This window comes from Trichechus manatus, unplaced genomic scaffold, assembly GCF_000243295.1.
Source record: "Trichechus manatus latirostris isolate Lorelei unplaced genomic scaffold, TriManLat1.0 scaffold00001, whole genome shotgun sequence".
Classification (NCBI taxonomy): Eukaryota; Metazoa; Chordata; class Mammalia; order Sirenia; family Trichechidae; genus Trichechus; species Trichechus manatus.
Window position 1 is genome coordinate 25,797,038 of NW_004443937.1, and position 19,150 is coordinate 25,816,187.

A 19,150-nucleotide genomic window follows, 5' to 3' on the forward strand; every position below is an offset into this window, starting at 1 on the left:
CTCCCCCATTCCCCCTTCTAGAGAAAACCATTTGTAACGGACTCCCCCATTCCCCCTTCTAGAGAAAACCATTTGTAACAGTCTCCCCTATTCCCCCTTCTAGAGAAAACCATTTCTAACGGTCTTGGGTGGGCAATGCCTTCCCAGATAGTTTTCTTTGTATTTCCAAATGGTAACTCTCTCTGTACATATCAAGTAGATAGTTTTTTTCTGTTTGTGTGGTTGGTTTTTTAAAAATGGTATCTGTTTATAACGCAGGGCTTGTCCATATGCATTTTTCTACTTAAAGGTGTGTCTTGGAGGTCTTCATGTCAGTAAATGTAGATCTATCTTTTTTAATGCTGCGTAGTATTCCAAAGTTTGGGGTGCATTAAGCAGGCCCTAGGAATGCACATTTAGATTGTTTTTGTATAAATTATGTGTGGTATGTGTTTCTACGGTTTGTGGGGAAGCTCCTTGAAATGCCCTCACATGTCCCCATGTGACCATTTCCCAGTAGGATATTTCTAGATTCTGTCACTGTTGGGTCGAAAAACATGCACATTTTTTATTTTAATAGATGCGGGCAAGTTGCCGTCTAAAAAGCCTGTGCCAGTTTGTCCTCGTACCAGGAGCGACCAGGAGGGCCCCTCTCCACACGCCCCCCTTGATCTCATAGGATACTATGAGCATTACTTTCTTCCTTGCTGCCGTTCTGATAGGTCAAAACAGTGTCTCTTGTCATTTTAATTTGCCAATTACCAATGAGCTTGTGAACTTTTCATCGGTTTATAGCCCATCTTCTAAGAGAGCTTGCTCAGAGCCATTACCCATCTTTCTATGGGTTATTTGTCTTTCTTGTATTGATTTGTTGCAGCTTTTTATACCACCTGCCCTTAAACACCCCCCCAACCCCCGCCGAGCTCTGGAACTGCCTGTGGACAGAGCAGAGGGAGGGGGGCCGAGCCCTCCCAGGAACTTGGGTTTTCTTGGGAATGTTTTAATGAGGCATTAAGAAGCCTCCCCCAGATTCCTGTTGAGGGCCTTCTGGGGACACTCCCTGGTCTGGCCACCACATCAGGAAGACAGCTCTTTCAGAGAGAGACCTGCAGGAAAAAGAAAGTACCAGGTGGGAGGCTTATACACCCCTGAAATAATCGCCTGCAGAATATGCTGTGACTGGGAGGAGCTGGGGAGTTTTGCTCAAATGCACAAAGATATTAGAGACCTCCAAACCCTTAAGCTCCCCTACTGGGGGGCCAGCTTTGTGCCAGAGGTGAGGCCTGCCAGGATCCCTCGCTGACCAGGCTTCAGTTAGGCTGGGACGCACCCTCCCTCCAGACCTTGATTCCCCAGCCCAGGTAGAAGTTACTCACTCGCTCGTGAAGATTCACTGCTCCTCGCAGCCAACTCGGCCATCCCAGGCCCCATCCCACAGCCTGCCCCGAAGGCATCCACGCTGGCCAGGATGAGAGGCGTCACAGTGCCTCCCCCCCACCCCCGCCCCTCCCGCCCCAAACACAGGCAGCCTGTTCTGGAAGGCCTGGTGAGGGGGAGGAAAAGTCAGCACTTGTCAGCGGTGGCAGAGCGGGAGCGTCCCCAGCAGGGAGTCTGTCCCAGCCTACTTGGGCCATCGGGACAGACAGAGGGCGGGGGAACAGTCCCAGCCAGCTGGTATGGGAGACATCAAGGGGTGCCAGCATGGGTCCCAGTAGTGGAATCTGGAAGCTGGAGGAGGCGGGCAGGAAGGCCAGGAGGTTACGAGGGGGGTCTCTGGGTAGGCAAGGTTTCTCCTTCTGGCTTTTCTGGAGGCATAAGGTCTCCATGCTCCTACCACCAGGGCCTGACTGTCCTCAGCCCAGTTAGAGCTGGCGACGAGCTGCCATCACCAACTCACCACCATCACCACATCACCTCCTCCATGCCCACCTCCACTCCTGAATGACCTCTGTAGCGGCTCCTTAGGTGGTCTGCAAAGGGGTGCTTGCTTGATGCAGCGAAGGATGCGATCCCAAAGGACTCTGTGGAAAGACGAGATGGCGGCTGGAGCTAGACAGTCTACGTGGCTGGGAACGGCCTCTTTTCTCTCCCTTCCTCCAGGACTGCTGCTTTGGTGTCAGGCTGACTTTCACTCCAATCCTCTTTTTGGTTGTGACTCACCCTCCGTGCCCCTATTTGTAAAGAGGAGATAACTGTACCCTTCGTGCAGGTTCTTGGGTGGCGCAAATGGTTTGCACTAGACTACTAACCTTAACCACCACTCGTCTGTCAGTTTGTCATACTGTGGTGGCTTGCATGTTGCTGTGATGCTGGAAGCTATGCCACCAGTATTTTAAATGCCAGCAGGGTCACCCGTGGTGGACAGGTTTCAGCCGAGCTTCCAGACTGAGATAGACTACGAAGAAGGACCCGGCAGTCACTTCTAAAAAAATTGGCCAGTGAAAACCTTATGAATAGTAGCGGAACATTGTCTGATATGGTGCCGGAAGATGAGCCCCTCAGATTGGAAGGCGCTCAGAATACGACTGGGGAAGAGCTGCCTCCTCAAAGTAGAGTTGATCTTAATGACATGGAGTAAAGATTTGGGGACCTTCATTTGCTGATGTAGCACAACTCAAAAGGAGAAGAAACAGCTTCAGATACCCATTAACAGTTGGAACGTGGAATGTTCGAAGTATGAATCTAGGTGACCCAGTGGCTACAGCAATGGGCTCAAACACAACAACTGTGAGGATGGTGCAGGACCAAGCAGTGTTTCGATCTGTTGTACACAGGGTCGCTATGAGTTGGAACTGACTCGACGGCACCTAAGAACAACAACACTAACCTAAAGGCTGGTGGTCTGAGCCCACCCACTGGCACCACAGAAGAAAGCCATGGCGATCTGCCTTCGTAAAGATTACAGCGAAGAAAACCCAATGGAGCAGTTCTACTCTGTAACACATGGGGTTGCCATAAGTCAGAATTGTCTCAACAGCAGTGGGTTTTTTCCTCTACACTTCTTGCAGGGTTGTGGTGGAGGATGAAAGAGATGAGGGTAAAGCTCTAGGGACAGCAGGCAGAGGGGCTCTCCAGTTCCGCTGAGAGGGGCAGGGCTGTCCTCTGTGTGGCAAGGGGCTGAGGAGGCATTCGGTGAGGGAGTCCAGAGCACCAGGGGCCAGCGAGGGGCAGGGCCTGCTAGAGACAAGGCCAAGCTAGCTACAAGGCAATCAGGGGACGCCTGGCAGATCTGCTTTCTCTAAAGATGAGCAAGGAGTCAACAGGCCTGCCCCACCTGCCACAGGAGACCAGGCTGACCTCACGTGGGAGAATGGATAAGATGACCCAGGAAGGCACCCCCGGGCTAACACTGTGGACTAGAAGCTGCTTTCCCGGAGCTGAGTTAGAAGGAGTAGCTTACAGGGGGCAGGGGTAGCGAGCAGATGGCTTTTCTTCTCATCTGTACTCAGGAAGTGACAAATACGTCCGGGCCTCTTGACCACACACAGCTCTCTCCCTGAGACATCATCTCCTATGTCTGTAAATAATATACCTACTTCAGGCACCCAGTTGCACCGGCCAGGGGCCCCACCAACACCAGCTCCAGGCCCCAGGCCGTCTCCCATCCCTGTTTCTCCAGCTCAGGGCTAAGGTCGGGGCACCCCACTCCCTGTGTGTTCACAAACTCTGTGCATCATGCACACGTGTGCACACAGGACCACTCTGCGTTGGGGGGCTGAGCGTGGGGAGGGTGTGCTGCTGTGGGGGAGGGAGGGCATTGAGGTCTGGCCCCATGGAAGGGGGCGGGGGAGTCACTTCAGACCTAATCCAAGACCATACAAGGGATGGGGGTGTGGAATGAAGGGCACCTGGCTCCAGAGCTGGGTGGCCTGGTCAGTAGTGGGTGTGGACTCTAACCCTTGGCCATGACCCAGCCCTGGTCCCTTCGTCCTGCCCCTGAGACCCAAGATCTGCAGACTCTCTGGATCTTAGAAGATGCAAGTCTGAGTTCTCCACATCCTGGGGCTGGGCCAAGAAGATAGGAACTCTGTGGGGAAGATGGGTTGGCAGGGAAGGGGGAGAGGGGAGAGCAGCAGACGAATGGGGCACACAGGCCAGGAAGCAATCAGAGCTGTCAGCATTTTTCCTTCACCTCTGAGAGATAAAGCCTCCTCAGCTTGGGCAGATGTGGAGGAGGGGCCCTCTAGCCCCCTAAAGCCAAGCTCAGGGGGGCTGGCATTGACCTTGAATCCTGGCTTGAGTCCAGGTTAGACCTAGAAATGCAAGGGGCCACTGGGGTCTCCTTCCATCCCAAAAGCTCCCTCTGAGGTTTAGAGTCATGAGTTCACAAGACATCCCAGTTAATTGGCCTAATAACGTGTTTAGTGCTTCTGTTCTACCTCCTAGTTCGTTGCTTAGTGCCTTGGGTCTTAAAAACTTGCACGCAGCCATCCAAGGCAAAACAGTTTGTCTCTGTTCACCTAGAGCAACAGAGGAAGAAGGAGAGTCAGGAATAGGAGGAGGATATGGAACGTGTGGCTAATTGCCTCTGTGAACAACTGCCTCCTTTGCCATGAGACCAGAAGACCTGGATGGTGCCCAGCTATGATTATTGAACATTTTGATCAAAGATTCTATAGAAGAATCCTGATCAAAAGGGGGAAAATGCAGAAGTTCAAATTCTCATGGACTCTAGACTTTCTGGAGCCATGGAGGGTAGATGAACCCCTGAAACTATTGCCCTGAGATAATCTTTAAACCTTAAACCAAAAATATCCCCTAAAATCGTTTTAAAACCAAACAATAATTTAGCTTCCTAGTGAAAAAAGGTCTGACTTGAGCATTATGCTTTTTTTAAGAACTAGCTATATGGGATCAAATTGACAACAGCAACTCGAAAGATTAGATAGAAACCTTAGGGGGCAGTGAGTTTATGTTAATGAGAGAGGAACAACTCAGAAAAGGAGAGTGAGAATGGTCGCACAACTCAAAGAATGTTATGTCCCTAAATGGTACATGCTGAATTGGTGTATGGTTTGCTGTGTATATTCTCAACAACAACAACAAAAATAAAATTTAGAAGAAAACCAAAAAACTCCCTCTGGGGTCTCTCACCAGACACACCTCACCCAGAAGGCCCTCCCATATTCCCTGCCCCAAACCCTCCTGGGTTCTCACCTCCCTCTCTGCCACCCAGTGACCCACCCAGACAATCTCCCCCACCACACTGGGTCCCTGACCTGGGGGCACCCACACCGCCAGGCAGCAAGGGAGGAAGTCATGACTTCATGCTACTGCCCTACCCCTGCCTAGGCTCTTCATGCAGTACCTCATTTAATCCTCACAACAATCCTACATTATCCTAATTTTACAGGTGGGAAACTGAGGCACAAGAGGTTAACAACTTGCTCAAAGTCACAAAGCCAGTCAGTGGTGGAGATGGCATTCAAACTCCAGTTCAGGGGCAGAGTCTCCTTGAATGAGGGGAGAATGCAGCTGGAGGGAGGGGTGAGCAGGGAGTTCTAGGCAGGGGAGCGTACTCCAAAGCTTGGAGGTGAGAATGGACTTGGTGTGGGACTGCCCTCCTCCCCTTCAAAAAATGCTTCCTCGACTCTGACCTGAGCTCCTCTTGCTGCAATGGCAGCTCTGCCTATGATTGGAGTGACAGAGAAATGGGTCCTAAAGTTCAGGGAGGCCAGAGGTGGGACCACTGTCCCCGTGAAGGGTTAGGAGTAGGGGGTTTTGGAGCACATACCTTCCCATTTCCTGGCCGTTCGCAAACTCACCACGGAAACAAGACTCTGAAAAAGAGATGTGCTCCTCCTGGCTGTGGAGGTGAAATCAACAGCAGTAGGTGGAGGCTGAGCAGAGCCCTGGGGCCTGTGCGAGAGTGTGTTGGTCAGCTTCTTGGTCAGTTCATGGTGATCACCCAGTTAGTCCACCTGCCCGTTTGCCAATATGCCAAATGGTTAGTTTGTCAATCCATGACTGCCTGCCTCTAGTTTAGGCCATCGGTTGTGATCCTCAGTCACGTTGGTGAGCTGACCTGCCTGTTGGGTAGGGCTGGTGTGTCAGCCAATCACTGGGGACTGGGGGGAGCCTCAGTCGGCAGGGATCTCTGTTGGCTAGAAAAGTATAGCACATTATCTGTTTTGAGAAAGGTTGAGATGGGCAAAGGGAAATGGGTAGTGGGGAAGGAAGGGGTCTTGGTAGGGAGTGAGGACAAGAAGATGGCAAAGGTGGTGCTGGCCAGTTATAGGGCTGGTGCCAATACTGGTGACGGCAGTGATGATGCTAATGTTTCCTTTGGTGGTAATGGTGCTGGTGGTGATGGCGATGGTGGTAGTGGTAAAATGCTGGTGGAAATCACATTGGTGGTGATGGTAATGATGTTGTCCCGGTTGTGATGATGCTGTTGGTGGTAATGATGTTGCTGCTGGTGGTGGTAGTGATAATACTAGGGGTAGTAATGGTGATGGTGCTGGTGATTGTGGTGGAGGTAGTGGTGGTAGTAGTGGTGGCGGTGATGGTGGTGGTAATGGTGGTGGTGGTGGTTATGATGAAGTATTAGTTGTAATAATGGAAATGGTAGTGAGGGGGTGCTGTAATGGGCGTTGGGTCGGCAGGGCAGCTGTACAGGGATCAGACCCCCTCAGCAGCCAGGATTCCCATGACAGAGGTACAATGAGGCTTCTGGATGGGGCAGGCCCTCTTTGTCCTCCCTTAAGCCCCATCGCTCTGAGCCCCGCCCACCACTGCTTCTGCTCTACGGTAGCTGTGGCAGAGCGTAGAGGAGCTCCGGGTCAGGCAGCCGGCACACGGGAATCTGCTCCAGCATCTTCCTGGGGGCCCATAGGCATTGGGTCCAGCCGAGATCCCCGGGTCCACCCTAAACCCCACAGACACGCATGCTAACAAGCAGCCGCATCACACACACACGCAGACGCAGGCGCACACACGCGGACCTTCTCCCAGAAACGTATGTACATATACATGTTCACAAACACGTCAGGCCCACGTGCCCAAATTTACATGCTGGACAATCCTCACGTGAGGAGCGCAGAGACACGCGCACACGCTAGTGCACACACCAGTCAGACAGCGTGTGCGCGGACGCTTGGGGATGCGCCGCCACTCACAAACGCGCACGCGCAAAGACACGCACGCGCCTCCACTAAGTGAAACCAGTAGAACCCAAGTCCGGCCGAGCCAATTGGAGACTCCTTGGCCCTGGAAGCCCTCGCTGCTGCCGCCAAGAGACGCGGTCAATTAACTTCTCCCAGCAGCCGGGCTCCCTGACCCACCCAGCCCGGACCGCCCGCCTTCACCCGCCCGGGGCCCGCCCCTTCCCGGACCCGCCTCCTGCCTTCCCTGCCTCCTCCTGGTCCTCCCGCCCTGCACAGCTTGGCTCTGACTGAGGCGGCCCGGTCCGGCCCGGCCGTGGGGTATCGGAGGGGATGCAGCCCTGCTATTGGAGGTCTGAGGGGACTCTGAGGTCTTACAGGACACGGCCCTTCCCTGGGATCTGAGGGAACAAGGCCTTGCATTGGGGGATTTGAAGGCAATACAGCCCGACCCTGGGGTGGGGGGGTCTGAGAAGATACATTAACCCTTTGTGAGTCAGTCATACTCATGGAAGCAGCTGGTTGAGCACACTGAGCTTCACCCTCTGATCCGCTCCCTCTCTCTCCCCCTAAGTCAGGGGGACAGAAGCTCAGACCCTCTCCAGCAGCCCGCTACAGATGAGACCACCTCCCCCTAAAATGCTCCCTTTTCTTCCGTAAAATGACATCAGGGAATCCCAGTGGGTGGTGGCCAATACCCAGGGTCTGTAGGTTGGAAGGAAAGGCAGGAAGGGCATTGCAGAGAGAGCAGCGGGAGCAAAGGCCTGTCAGCAGCATCAGAACCCAGGGTCTGCTTGGATGGAGCGGGCTTCCAGATAAGCAGAAAGTGAGGGACTCCCACCCACAGCCTGCACTGGAGTGCCCCGCCCAGCCCAGGCCCTTTGCCAGCAGTCCCTCCATCCTCTGCCCCTGGGAACCGCAGAGCCTAGGGCGGGGAGAGGGAGGGGCCGAGGCACTCACTCACCTTTCACTGGGGAAAGCACTGAGGCAAGGTAGGGAGCAGGGGCCGGGCCGGAAATCGGTGGCTCCCAAAGCCTCCCAGGGCGTCAAGACTTGAAGGAATCCAGGCCCGCGTTTGTCTCCCCAGGGTTCACCACTCCTAATCCTCCTCCACCCCCCACCGCACCCCCCAGGTCTCAAACCGGATTGATCCTGGGACATTTCATCCCGTTCCCATGTGCCCCTTGGGAATGAACTGGACAGAGAAGTTCAGTGGCTGCAGTCCGCGGGGTCACTGGCCGGCAGGCAGGGGACAGCGCCCCCCCCCCCTTTCCGCTCTGACCGGGCAGGCCCTACCCCTCAGAGCTGCGGCTTCCCATCTGTAAAATGGGAGCTACATAAGGCAGATTTCCTACATTCTAGAGTCAGGGCCTTTGGAAGTGGGGATCCTTCAGGGAGGTTGGGATGGTTCTGGGACAGGCCTGCAGGGCGGGGAAGTCCTGCCTGCGATCTGACCTTAGGCTCCGCAGGTGGATGCGGATGACGTCATGACCAAGGAGGAACAGATCTTCCTGCTGCACCGAGCCCAGGCCCAGTGCGAGAAGCGGCTCAAGGAAGTCCCGCGGAGGCCAGGTGGGGGCGGGACCAGGAGGGGCGGAGCGGCTGAGAAGGGCTGGGGTGGAGTCAGGAGAGGGACGTACCAGACGAGGGTGGCAGCCCGGGATGGCGGATCCGCTTAAGGGAGACCAGGTGTAGGCGCCAGGCGAGGGCGAGGACGAGGGCGGGTCTGGGTAAGGGGAAGCCAGGCCAAAGTGAGGACCAGAAGCGGGGTGAATCAGGAGGGGGCGGGGTCAGCAGGCGCAGGTGGTCGTTGGCTTGCCTTAGTCCTGAGCTCAGGTCCCCGTGCTGCCCACCCCCAGCCCTTGGACACGCTCTCCCCCGCGCACATTCCTTCGAACACACACACACTTCACATTTGGTTGGGAGAGGGGATGGAAAGAGCCTCTGGCAGAGTCTTGCCCAGCAGTAGGGGTGGGGCGAGGAAGCAGCTAAAGTTCCAGAGTCGAAGCACTCACCAGGGTGCTGGACCCCACATTCTGGGCAAGGAAGCCTTCCTGGAGGGAGAGGCCTCCAAGTCAAGTCCAGGAGGGGTAGGACTTTGGAGGAGGCCACCTGGGCAGAGGGCAAGGGGTAAGCAGAGGCCTCCAGGGTGGGGAGAAGCGAGGGTCCGTGGGGCTGGATGGGGGTAGAGGGGTGGGCATGGATACCTGTGACGGTCAGACTCTCTAGCCACCATGGAAGGTAGAAGAGAGTACTTGACCTGGGGTAAAGAGGGCTATCTTCCCCCTGGCACAGCATGTCCATGGGACCCCTGCCATGAGAAGGTGGAGGAGAGCTCACCGAGTTTCACAGCCCGTGCACACCCTCCTCCCCCCGGCTGGGCTCCTCCCATCCCCCTCCTTGAGGCCACTTCCTGGAAGCAGAGATGGGGCCTCATTAGTAGCCATCCAGGCCCTGGTCTCTGTCTGGTTAATCTTATCAACCAGGAAGAGGCCCAGACCCCGACTGACCGACAAGTGCAGCTTCCTCCCCTGCGCTGGCCCTTAGGCTTCTGGCGGGAGGATGCTGACACACACAGCATGCACACACCCAGGACACAAGAACACACAGTGACACACACACCCGCTAGCACAAGGACTTGGCTCACACTCACAGGGACTCACATGGTGTCTGCAGACACAGCCCCACTTGCGTACACACCAGCCCCACCAGTGGCTCCCTGGGCTCCCTGTTCCAGTCACATCAAGGTCTAGGGGTTCAGGTGGGTACCCCTCTGGGCCCTGATCCCAGCTCTCTTCCTGGTTGTGGAAGCTGGGAGGTGCCTCTCTCTGCCCTTTCCCCATCCCTGGTAGAGCCCCTCTGTACCTGCTCGGGCCCCATCCTGCTACCTCCATCCTACTGATGCTCAAGGGTGGAGGCAGGAAAATGAGTGCAGCCATTCTCATCCCAGGCCAGGTTGCCTGGACTCACTTCCCACTGCTGCCAAAGAGCCTGAACTTGCCTGAGACTGGCGGGGGCGGGGTGGGGGTTGGGGCGGGGGCTTGGGCTGTAGCTGAAGGGATGCAGATCGAATACCGTAATGAGGAGGGCTTCTCAGCTAGGAAGAGAGAGCTCCAGCATCTCTCCACTGGGGAGAAAGGCCAGGTTCCATTTCAGATGGGGAGTCTCCAGGTCACTCATGGGACATGTGAACCCCTTACTCTAGTATCCTCGGGCAGGGGTGGGGGAGGTGGACTTGTTCACTCCTGGATGTCTGTCCACTCTTGACAGACAAACTACACGTCATGCTCTTGTCTTCCATACTACTAGCTTCTTTACCTGCACAGCGCCCAGGCCGCGCTCCACTCACCGTCTAACCTCTTCACTGGCATCACCACTGCCTGTCTACTTTTACCGTGCGCCCCCTGGTGGGGCCTCCGCCTCCTGTGGGCTCTGGCTCTGACTCCTGGATGGGAGGATGCCGCCTCTGCCTCTGTCCTGCCCACATTTACTGTTCCGCCCACTAGTTGATCCCACCTTCACATGGGGGTCTCGCCCACCTGAACCCCTTGTTGGCGATCTCTAGCCCCTCTGATGACTCCACCACCTGGCAAGCACTTTACAGCCAACGTCTTCACCCATCATCTCAGTTCCCCAAGAGCCCCGGTGTCAGCAGGGTGGGGGACAACCTCCCTGTACAAAGGGGAGGCTGGGCCAGCGGAAGGAGGGTGCCCCAGGTCTCTGGCCTTAGTGAAGCTGACGGCCATAACTTCCCTGACTTCTCCAGCCAACATAATGGAGTCAGACAAGGGATGGACCTCCACGGCCACCTCAGGGAAGCCCAGGAAAGACAAGGCATCTGGGAAGCTCTACCCGGAATCCGAGGAGGACAAGGAGGCACCCACTGGCAGCAGGCACCACGGTACGTCTGCGCTTCCATGGTTCCATGCATCTGAGATGGGCTTGGACCTGCTCTGCTCCCATTGTGAGCTCACGCCCCTCGGTCTGCACAGGGGGCAGTGAGTGGGGTGGCTCAGGCCTCAGAGAGATGTGGGCCCCAGCCCCACCCTAGCAGTGGACCCTGGACTACAGCTCTGCCCACCAAGAGAAAGAGGGGTGACAGAGAACCCAGGAGACAGAGAGAGGCAGGGAGAGATACAGAGACAAAGAGACAGAGAGGGAGGCAGGGAGAGATGCAGAGACAGAGAGAGAAGCAGGGAGAGACACAGAGACAGAAAGAAGGAGAGGAAAAGGCACACAGAGACAGAGAGAGAGATGGAGCAAGAGAGACAGAGGTAAAGACAGACAGGAAAAAACAGTCACAAGGACAGAGAGGGGACCAAGAAGCACAAGCTGAGGGTCCCGAACTCAGTGCACCAAGACACATAGTGGGGTGGGCCACAGAGGCAGAGCGAGAGAGGAGGGTGATTGGAAGAGGGTGGGGGCCAGACATAAGGAGAGGAGAAGAGAAGAGATGGAGGGAAATGCAGGCAGCATCATCCCTCAGGGAGGTGAAGAGAGACACAGAGCCAAGGCTGCAGCCACAGGGCCAGCTTGAACCAGCCGGGTGGGCAGCAGATTCCAGATGGACCACATCTGGGAGGCTGTGGTCACCCTGTGGCTCCCTGGGGACCAGAGGGGATTGTGGGCCCGGCTGGGCGGGGCTGGGAATACGGCGCCCAGGACAGAGAGCCTTTCACCAATCTGGGGCGGGTCCAGCCACCAAGGCAGCCTTCCAGGGTGGCTGGAGAGACCTGTGGTTGGAGCCTTGCAGGGGAAAAGAAGGAGGCAGGGAGCCTGGGGGATAGAACATGGAAGACCCAGAGGGGTTGGTGACCCTCAGTGGGGACTCAGCATCTCTGTAGTGAGACTGGGGCCTCAAAGTGTGTCACCCTGCCTTGAATTCCACTATTAGCACTTAGATTTGGGGGATCGAGTGGTCGGGAGAGACTCATAGCAGGTGCTCAGGGCAGGTCTTGGATGGTGGTAGAAACACAGACTCGTATTTCCCAGAGGGGAAACTGAGGTTCAGAAAGGGGGGAAACCTGCATGGGGTCAGTAGTTTTTTGGGGGTCCAGCTGGCCCTGGAAACCAGTCCTTCAGCCTCTTGTCCACGGTTCCTGGGGAAGCCATTCTCAGGTGAGAAAGTGTTAGATTGGGAACCTGCCCTTCTCCAGGACACGTGGAAGGTGGGGCCAAGGGCAAAGAGAAGAAAGAGAGGCCTGGCCTGGAGCTGAGCACTCAAGGAGGACAGGCCCCAGGCTACATGACCTCAGCAAGCCACTCGCTTCCCTGGGCCTCCACCAGCCCATCTGGAAAGTGGGGCCAATGCCAGTACCTGTCACAGGGGCTGTAGGGAATTCTGTGAAGCCAGGGGGATGCAGGGCACAGTACAGGATAAGAGCTCAATACTTGGGGCAGCCACATCAGGGTCTTGTGTTTCTCCAGAATGCTCCAAGCCTGAATTCTCCAGTCCTGGGGTGCATCTGTCCCTGCAGGAACCAACAACCACAGGTGTATTCATCCTTCTGGGACACTAACTATGAACTTGACTCTCCATCCCTTCTGTATCCTCTACCCCATCTGTCTGTCTTTGTGGGCACAGGGCGCCCCTGCCTGCCTGAGTGGGACCACATCCTGTGCTGGCCTCTGGGGGCACCAGGTGAGGTGGTGGCTGTGCCCTGTCCTGACTACATTTATGACTTCAATCACAAAGGTAAGGCTGGCCTAGGGGTGAAAGTGGGGGCCACAGAGATGACAGGGCTTGGAGCTCAGGGTTTGATGGCCCCAGACCTCCCCCTGCCTGCCCTGACCCTCCCACTACTCTGCAGGCCATGCCTACCGACGCTGTGACCGCAACGGCAGCTGGGAGCTGGTACCTGGGCACAACAGAACATGGGCCAACTACAGCGAGTGTGTCAAGTTCCTGACCAATGAGACTCGTGAGCGGGTGCGAGCCTTCCCCCTCCCTCACCTGGCCCTGAGAAGGCCACCCGACCCCATAGCTGACCCCTGACCTGGCGCTGACTCTCGACCTTGACTTCTCCAGCGACCTTAACCTGGCCCCTGACCCTTCCCCTGATATTCCCCCGAGTCCCAGGGCTCTGACGGTGCCTCCCCGCCCCCACAGGAGGTGTTTGACCGCCTGGGCATGATCTACACTGTGGGCTACTCCGTGTCGCTGGCCTCCCTCACTGTGGCCGTGCTCATCCTGGCCTACTTTAGGTGGGCGGGGCCGGGGGCGGGGTGAGGCCAGGAGCGAGGGGCGTGGCCAAGGGTGGGGCTGGGGTGGAGCCGAGGGACGGTGCCTCCCTTACCCCCCTCAGTGCACCCACTCCCCTGCCCGGTGTGCCTGCCCACGCGCACGCCCCGCGGCCCTCCCCGCACCGCGCGTCCCGGTCCCCTCACCCGCGGTAATGTCGCGCGCCCCGCAGGAGGCTGCACTGCACCCGCAACTACATCCACATGCACCTGTTCCTGTCCTTCATGCTGCGCGCAGTGAGCATCTTCGTCAAGGACGCGGTGCTCTACTCCGGCACCACGCTCGACGAGGCAGAGCGCCTCACCGAAGAAGAGCTGCGCGCCATCGCCCAAGCCCCGCCGCCGCCCTCCGCCGCTGCCGGCTACGTGAGTGCCCCTCGGCGCCCACCTGTGGCCTCCTGCCATCACTGTCTCCGTGCGAGCCCCCACCCTGCTGGGTCCCCAGCACCACCAGCCACGCCCTCGCGCCTGCCTGTCTCCTGCTACCATGGCTTCGTGGGTGCCCCTCACACCTCTCCTCCCTTCTTCTAGCCCTTACAGCTAAGGGCTTCGTGAGTGCCCCACCCTCGCACTTTTGTCAACACCCCTGCCTCAGCCCAGTATCCTCAACTTCCCACCTCTGCACCTTGTCCCCTGCCACTGTCGTTGTGAATCTCCTCCTGCCCTGGCACCACCCCCACACGCATGCACACCCCTCGGCCCCTGCCGTTGGTGGAGGGCTTCAACCTGAGCCTGCCCTGCCCTGCCCACTTGGCCAGCACCTCTTTGTCCTGTCCCACCAGCCCCACCCTGCTACCTCCCCTGCTCTCCCCTCCCACCACACTCCCCCTCGCCTTGACGCCCCCTAGCCTTGACTTCCCCAGGCCCGCCCTCCAGCTAATGCAAGCTGGTCTCCTAGGCTGGCTGCCGGGTGGCGGTGACCTTCTTCCTTTACTTCTTGGCCACCAACTACTACTGGATTCTGGTGGAGGGGCTGTACCTGCACAGTCTCATCTTCATGGCCTTCTTCTCAGAGAAGAAGTACCTATGGGGCTTCACAGTCTTCGGCTGGGGTATGCAGGCATGGCGGGCCAGGGCTGTGAGGAGCAGGCAAGGGTGGGACCAAGGGCATAAGGTCAGAGGGCTCCCCCAAGGGTTAGGTGCCTACACAGCATACCCTGCCCCAAATGTGAGGCAGCAGGTGGGCAACCTGCCCACCCTTCTGTGACTGACTCCATTCCAGGCTCAGGGAACAGGACTCTGCCAGGGTGAACATTCACCTGGTATTGAATTCACCTCGTTTTGGTGTCGGAGTCAGACTCACCTGGGGTTGAGGGTCAGTTCAGGGTCTGTAGGGTCAAGATTCAGCTTGGAATCAGAGCAGGATCTTGGATCAGAAGTCAGCCTGAAGCTGGAGTTGGGGGTCTGGAACCCTCCCTCCACCTGGAGCCCCATGGGCAGGAGCTGAGCTGAGATGCCAGCCTGAGCCAGGCCACGGGGTCCATGGCCTGGAGTTGCAGGCCCAGCCTCGCAGGACAGCCTGGCTTTGGCAGCACCTCTGCAGAATGGGTTGCTGGGACTCTGCCTCCCTCACAGGCCCCCACGGGCTCCGGGATCGAGTTACCGATAATTGTCCGTTATTGTTGGCAGTTCCAGACCTCGGCTGGGTGCCAGGGCATCTGCCCAGACTGCAGAAGGGTGGGTCAGGTGGCTGGAGCCCTCACACTTTTGTCAACATTCCTGCCTCAGCCCAGTGCCCCTCAATCCCCCACCTCTGCACCGAGAGGCCCCCAGGTTGATGGCCACCGCCTCCCTGCCCTTTGGCACACACCCTGACCCTCACCTCACCCTTGGCAAGCCCTCGAGTTGGGGGAGGCCTGGGCCTGGGCCTAGGGAATGAAAACAGTCTCCGAGGGTGGAGGGTCAGGGTGATGGGGAAACACGCAGATCAGGGCTTGCACGGAACCCATGGCACAGAAATGTCACCACTCTTTCTCAGCGTAAACTCAGGGCACACCCTGAGCCTCCCAAGGGTGCATGCAGGCCTGGAATGAAGAAGGGGAGGGTGAGAGCCTGAGGCTCCCTGCCCAGTGGCAAAGCACACTTGGGCATCATGCTGCTCACTGGTGGCTCCCACCTGCTGCGCTGGCTCAGACCTGGGCTCATTGAGGTTCCCCTGACGCCCCTGCCCAGCCTAGGACAACCCTCACTCCATTCAGCCTCATCCACGGGGCCAGGACCTTTCACATCGAGTGGGGGTGCTGGTACAGAAAAATGCTGGTACTAGGCTCCCTCCTCGGGGAATCCCCAAGCCCAGAGCAGCCGCCCTTCAGGGAGGGAAGGGGGAATGGACGGGGCCTCGCTAAGTTAGTGAGACCTTATTTTACCACGTGCCCGGAGGTGTGCGGTGCATGGGACTGACTGTAGGAGATGCGGAACCACTAAGATGGGGGCAGAGTGCTGCCCTGGGATCCTGAGGGCTGGGGCCCTGGGGAGAGGCTGTTGGGGCAGCACAGGCCAGGGGGCTCTGTCACTGAGCAGCCCGTGTGTCCAGGGTGGGTGGGGGCAGAGGCAGAGATGGGGTATGCGGGGCATCATCAGGGATGAGGGGAGTGCGCCTGGCGAGGTGGCTGAGGGGAGGGAGACAACCATGGGTAGCATCCACAGCCCCTCACACACTCTCCTCCTCTGTGCCGACAGGTCTGCCCGCCATCTTCGTGGCCGTGTGGGTCAGTGTGAGAGCCACCCTGGCCAACACCGGGTAGGTCCAGGTGGGGAAGGGTCTGGCTCTGACACAGGCCCCAGGGACCCTCTTTCTCTGTGATGTATATGAGGGGGCCACCTGCCCCCAGCCCTGAGTGGCCCCAGCTTCAGCTGCACACCCCCTCAGCATCACAGGAGGCCACTTCTCTTTACTAAAGAGACCTGTGAGGGTGGCCTTAGGCCTGGCCACACCCAATACTCCTATCCTGTGTTCCCAACAGCTAATGTCAGAGCAGATCGGTTCTGGGGCCTCTCTGTGTGTAGTCTTGCGGTGGGGACAATGAAGGGGCAGGGGTGATACCTCAGCTTCCCCCAGGTGCTGGGACTTGAGCTCTGGGAACAAGAAGTGGATCATCCAGGTGCCCATCCTGGCCTCTATTGTGGTGAGTAGGGCTGGGAGGCTGGCCACGGGGCAGGGTGGGAGTGTGGACCATCCCCTGACAGGGACCTATAGAGGATTCTGGACCCCAGGAATAGAGCCAAAAGGGCCTGTCCACATGGAGACACTGAGGGCTCAAGAAGCCACATAGAGACGTGGTGGCACAGCAGAGCCTGTGGCAGGGCCAGGGGTCCATGTGTCCTCGCCCCACCCTGCTAGGGTGCAGCTTCAGAGCAGCCCCCCTCACCCCCCACAGCTCAACTTCATCCTCTTCATCAACATCGTCCGGGTGCTCGCCACCAAGCTGCGGGAGACTAATGCTGGCAGGTGTGACACGCGGCAGCAGTACCGGTGAGCCACGCCCACCACACCTCGGCTCTTGGGAGCTGGGCCGTGGAGCCAGGGGTCATGGAATCCCAGCCCCACGTGCAAAAGGAGAGGCAGAGTCCCCATGGAGGAGCGTGTCACCAGGGAGGACCTAGCTCCTGACTCCCTGGCTGTCCCCACCCAGCAGGCCAGCCCGGGGCCCTGACCTACTCAGCAGTGATAGGGCCTCACCCTGCCTGCCTCTGGAGACCCTCAGGGTCTCCCAAAGCTAGCCTGGCCCAGTTGGTGCCAGGCCTTGCATCTGGGGCCTGCAACAGTGGGACCAACCCACGCTTCACCTCAAAGAACTGGTCGTGGGGCATCTGCAGGGAACAAGTGGGCAGTGGGTGGACCCAAGGAGGCAGCAGCTTGGCTGAAACCTGAGGCAGGGGTCATGGGGGAGGGAGGTCGGGTCATTCTTGGGGCGACTGTATAATGGATGGTCCACTGCAAGCCTCATCTGAGAACCCAGGAAGGCTGTAAACACTCTGCTGGGAGAACAGGCTGTCCTCGGTGGACCAGATCAAGTGGTCATCCTCCATGGACACCACAGCCTTGGGCTCCTTTATAGCTTCTGGAGCCTGGGGCTGGTGGTGTGAGAGGTGGCCCAGTGCCCGTCGAGGCGCTAACCCTCACCTACCTGCCTCGCCTGCCCCTGGCCCAGGAAGCTGCTCAAATCCACGCTGGTGCTCATGCCGCTCTTCGGCGTCCACTACATTGTCTTCATGGCCACACCGTACACCGAGGTCTCAGGGACACTCTGGCAAATCCAAATGCACTACGAGATGCTCTTCAACTCTTTCCAGGTGCGGGGCTCGGGCCCGGCCTGCTCAGGGTGGTGGGGTGGGTGGTTGCTGCTCCCCACCCCTCCAGACCTGGGCTCCAGGCCCTGACCCACCTGTCTGCCTCTCTCCACAGGGATTTTTTGTCGCCATCATATACTGTTTCTGCAATGGCGAGGTAAGTGGTAGGCAGCGTTGGGGCAGGGCAGGGAGGGGATGGGTGTGCCAGGGGTTCCCAAGTCCCATCCTTTCCTTCTGCCTTGTTCTTCCTCTGCTCCTCCAAGGACATCCCCAAGGACATTCTAAAGGCAGAGAGGTTTTTCCAGATGATTTAGGCTCACGATGTGCTAGGATTTGTGGGCTATTCGATCTCGGCTTTAACCAGGTGTCTTTCCATGCCCATGGTCTGAGCGATCTGAAATCCAGATTGAAGGATTCAGCTACCTTTAGGGCCATTGAGCCTTGCAGATTCTGGGTGTGTTAACTGTCTGCAGCCAGGCCCTACATTCTGAGGATGGTGGGATTTTTGCCTGGTCTTGGAATTTTCCAATAGCCCCCCTTCCTCTGTCCCCACTCAGTGCTGATATCAGGGGCAGGGATGGGGGCACTGCTATGGAGAGCATGTGGCAGAGCGGATGGGGCACACCCTGACGTCTACCCTCCTGCTACTGCCCCAGGTACAAGCCGAGATCAAGAAGTCTTGGAGCCGCTGGACACTGGCATTGGACTTCAAGCGCAAGGCACGCAGCGGGAGCAGCAGCTACAGCTACGGCCCGATGGTGTCACACACAAGTGTGACCAACGTAGGCCCCCGCGCGGGACTCGGCCTGCCCCTCAGCCCCCGCCTTCTGCCCGCTGCCACCACCAATGGCCACCCCCAGCTTCCCAGCCACACCAAGCCAGGGGCCCCAGCCCCGGAGACCACAGCACCTGCCGTGGCCGCTCCCAAGGACAACGGGCTCCTCAATGGCTCCTGCTCGGGGCTGGACGAGGAGACCTCTGGACCCGAGCGGCCCCCCGCCCTGCTGCAGGAGGAATGGGAGACAGTCATGTGACCGGGGACCTGGGGGTTGGACCTGCAGACACAAGGGCGGATGGACAGATGACCAAGAGACAGGTGGTTGGACAGTTGCCCACTCAGGGCTGGAGCTAGGAGGAAAAAGGGGGGAAAAAAAAAAGGAAAAGGAAGCAATGTGTGGCTTCCTGTGGTCTGAGAGGGGACTCACCCCAGGAGGAGAGGGGACTGGGAGCCATGGGAGAGTCTTGGGGAAGGGGCACAGTCCAGCACAACGGGCCTGGGAGGCGCTTCGTTCAAGGTCCAGAGAGGTTCAAATTTGCAGGGTCACAGCGGTTGAGGGGGGCCATGCAGGAATGAAGCCCCATCATTTGTCTGCCACCCATTGCCACCATGGCTGTTTACCACTCATACCCAAGCCTCACAAGGGACCCAGGCTGCCCATGGTCCAGGCTCCTCTGGTCCAATCCCTCCGCCTGCTGGCCTCAATCACTGCTCCCCAGGATCCCTCGCCCCACAAGCCTATGGCCCTACGACAGAGTGA

At 57.8% G+C, this 19,150-nt stretch overlaps 1 protein-coding gene across 1 annotated transcript in view; it reads left to right on the forward strand.

Annotated features, from left to right (window-relative positions):
* PTH1R (parathyroid hormone 1 receptor) overlaps positions 1-18,779 on the forward strand; it is a 27,211-nt gene extending 8,432 nt beyond the window's left edge. Inside the window, exons 4-16 of the mRNA XM_004368464.1 lie at positions 8,552-8,654; positions 10,849-10,983; positions 12,667-12,777; positions 12,893-13,011; positions 13,192-13,286; positions 13,496-13,688; positions 14,221-14,374; positions 16,002-16,062; positions 16,381-16,447; positions 16,700-16,794; positions 17,474-17,615; positions 17,728-17,769; positions 18,269-18,779. Of these exons, the coding sequence (XP_004368521.1) occupies positions 8,552-8,654; positions 10,849-10,983; positions 12,667-12,777; positions 12,893-13,011; positions 13,192-13,286; positions 13,496-13,688; positions 14,221-14,374; positions 16,002-16,062; positions 16,381-16,447; positions 16,700-16,794; positions 17,474-17,615; positions 17,728-17,769; positions 18,269-18,646 (1,695 nt within the window). The 3' untranslated portion in view covers positions 18,647-18,779. The remainder of the gene's footprint in view (positions 1-8,551; positions 8,655-10,848; positions 10,984-12,666; positions 12,778-12,892; positions 13,012-13,191; positions 13,287-13,495; positions 13,689-14,220; positions 14,375-16,001; positions 16,063-16,380; positions 16,448-16,699; positions 16,795-17,473; positions 17,616-17,727; positions 17,770-18,268) is intronic.
* Positions 18,780-19,150: the final 371 nt, after the last annotated feature.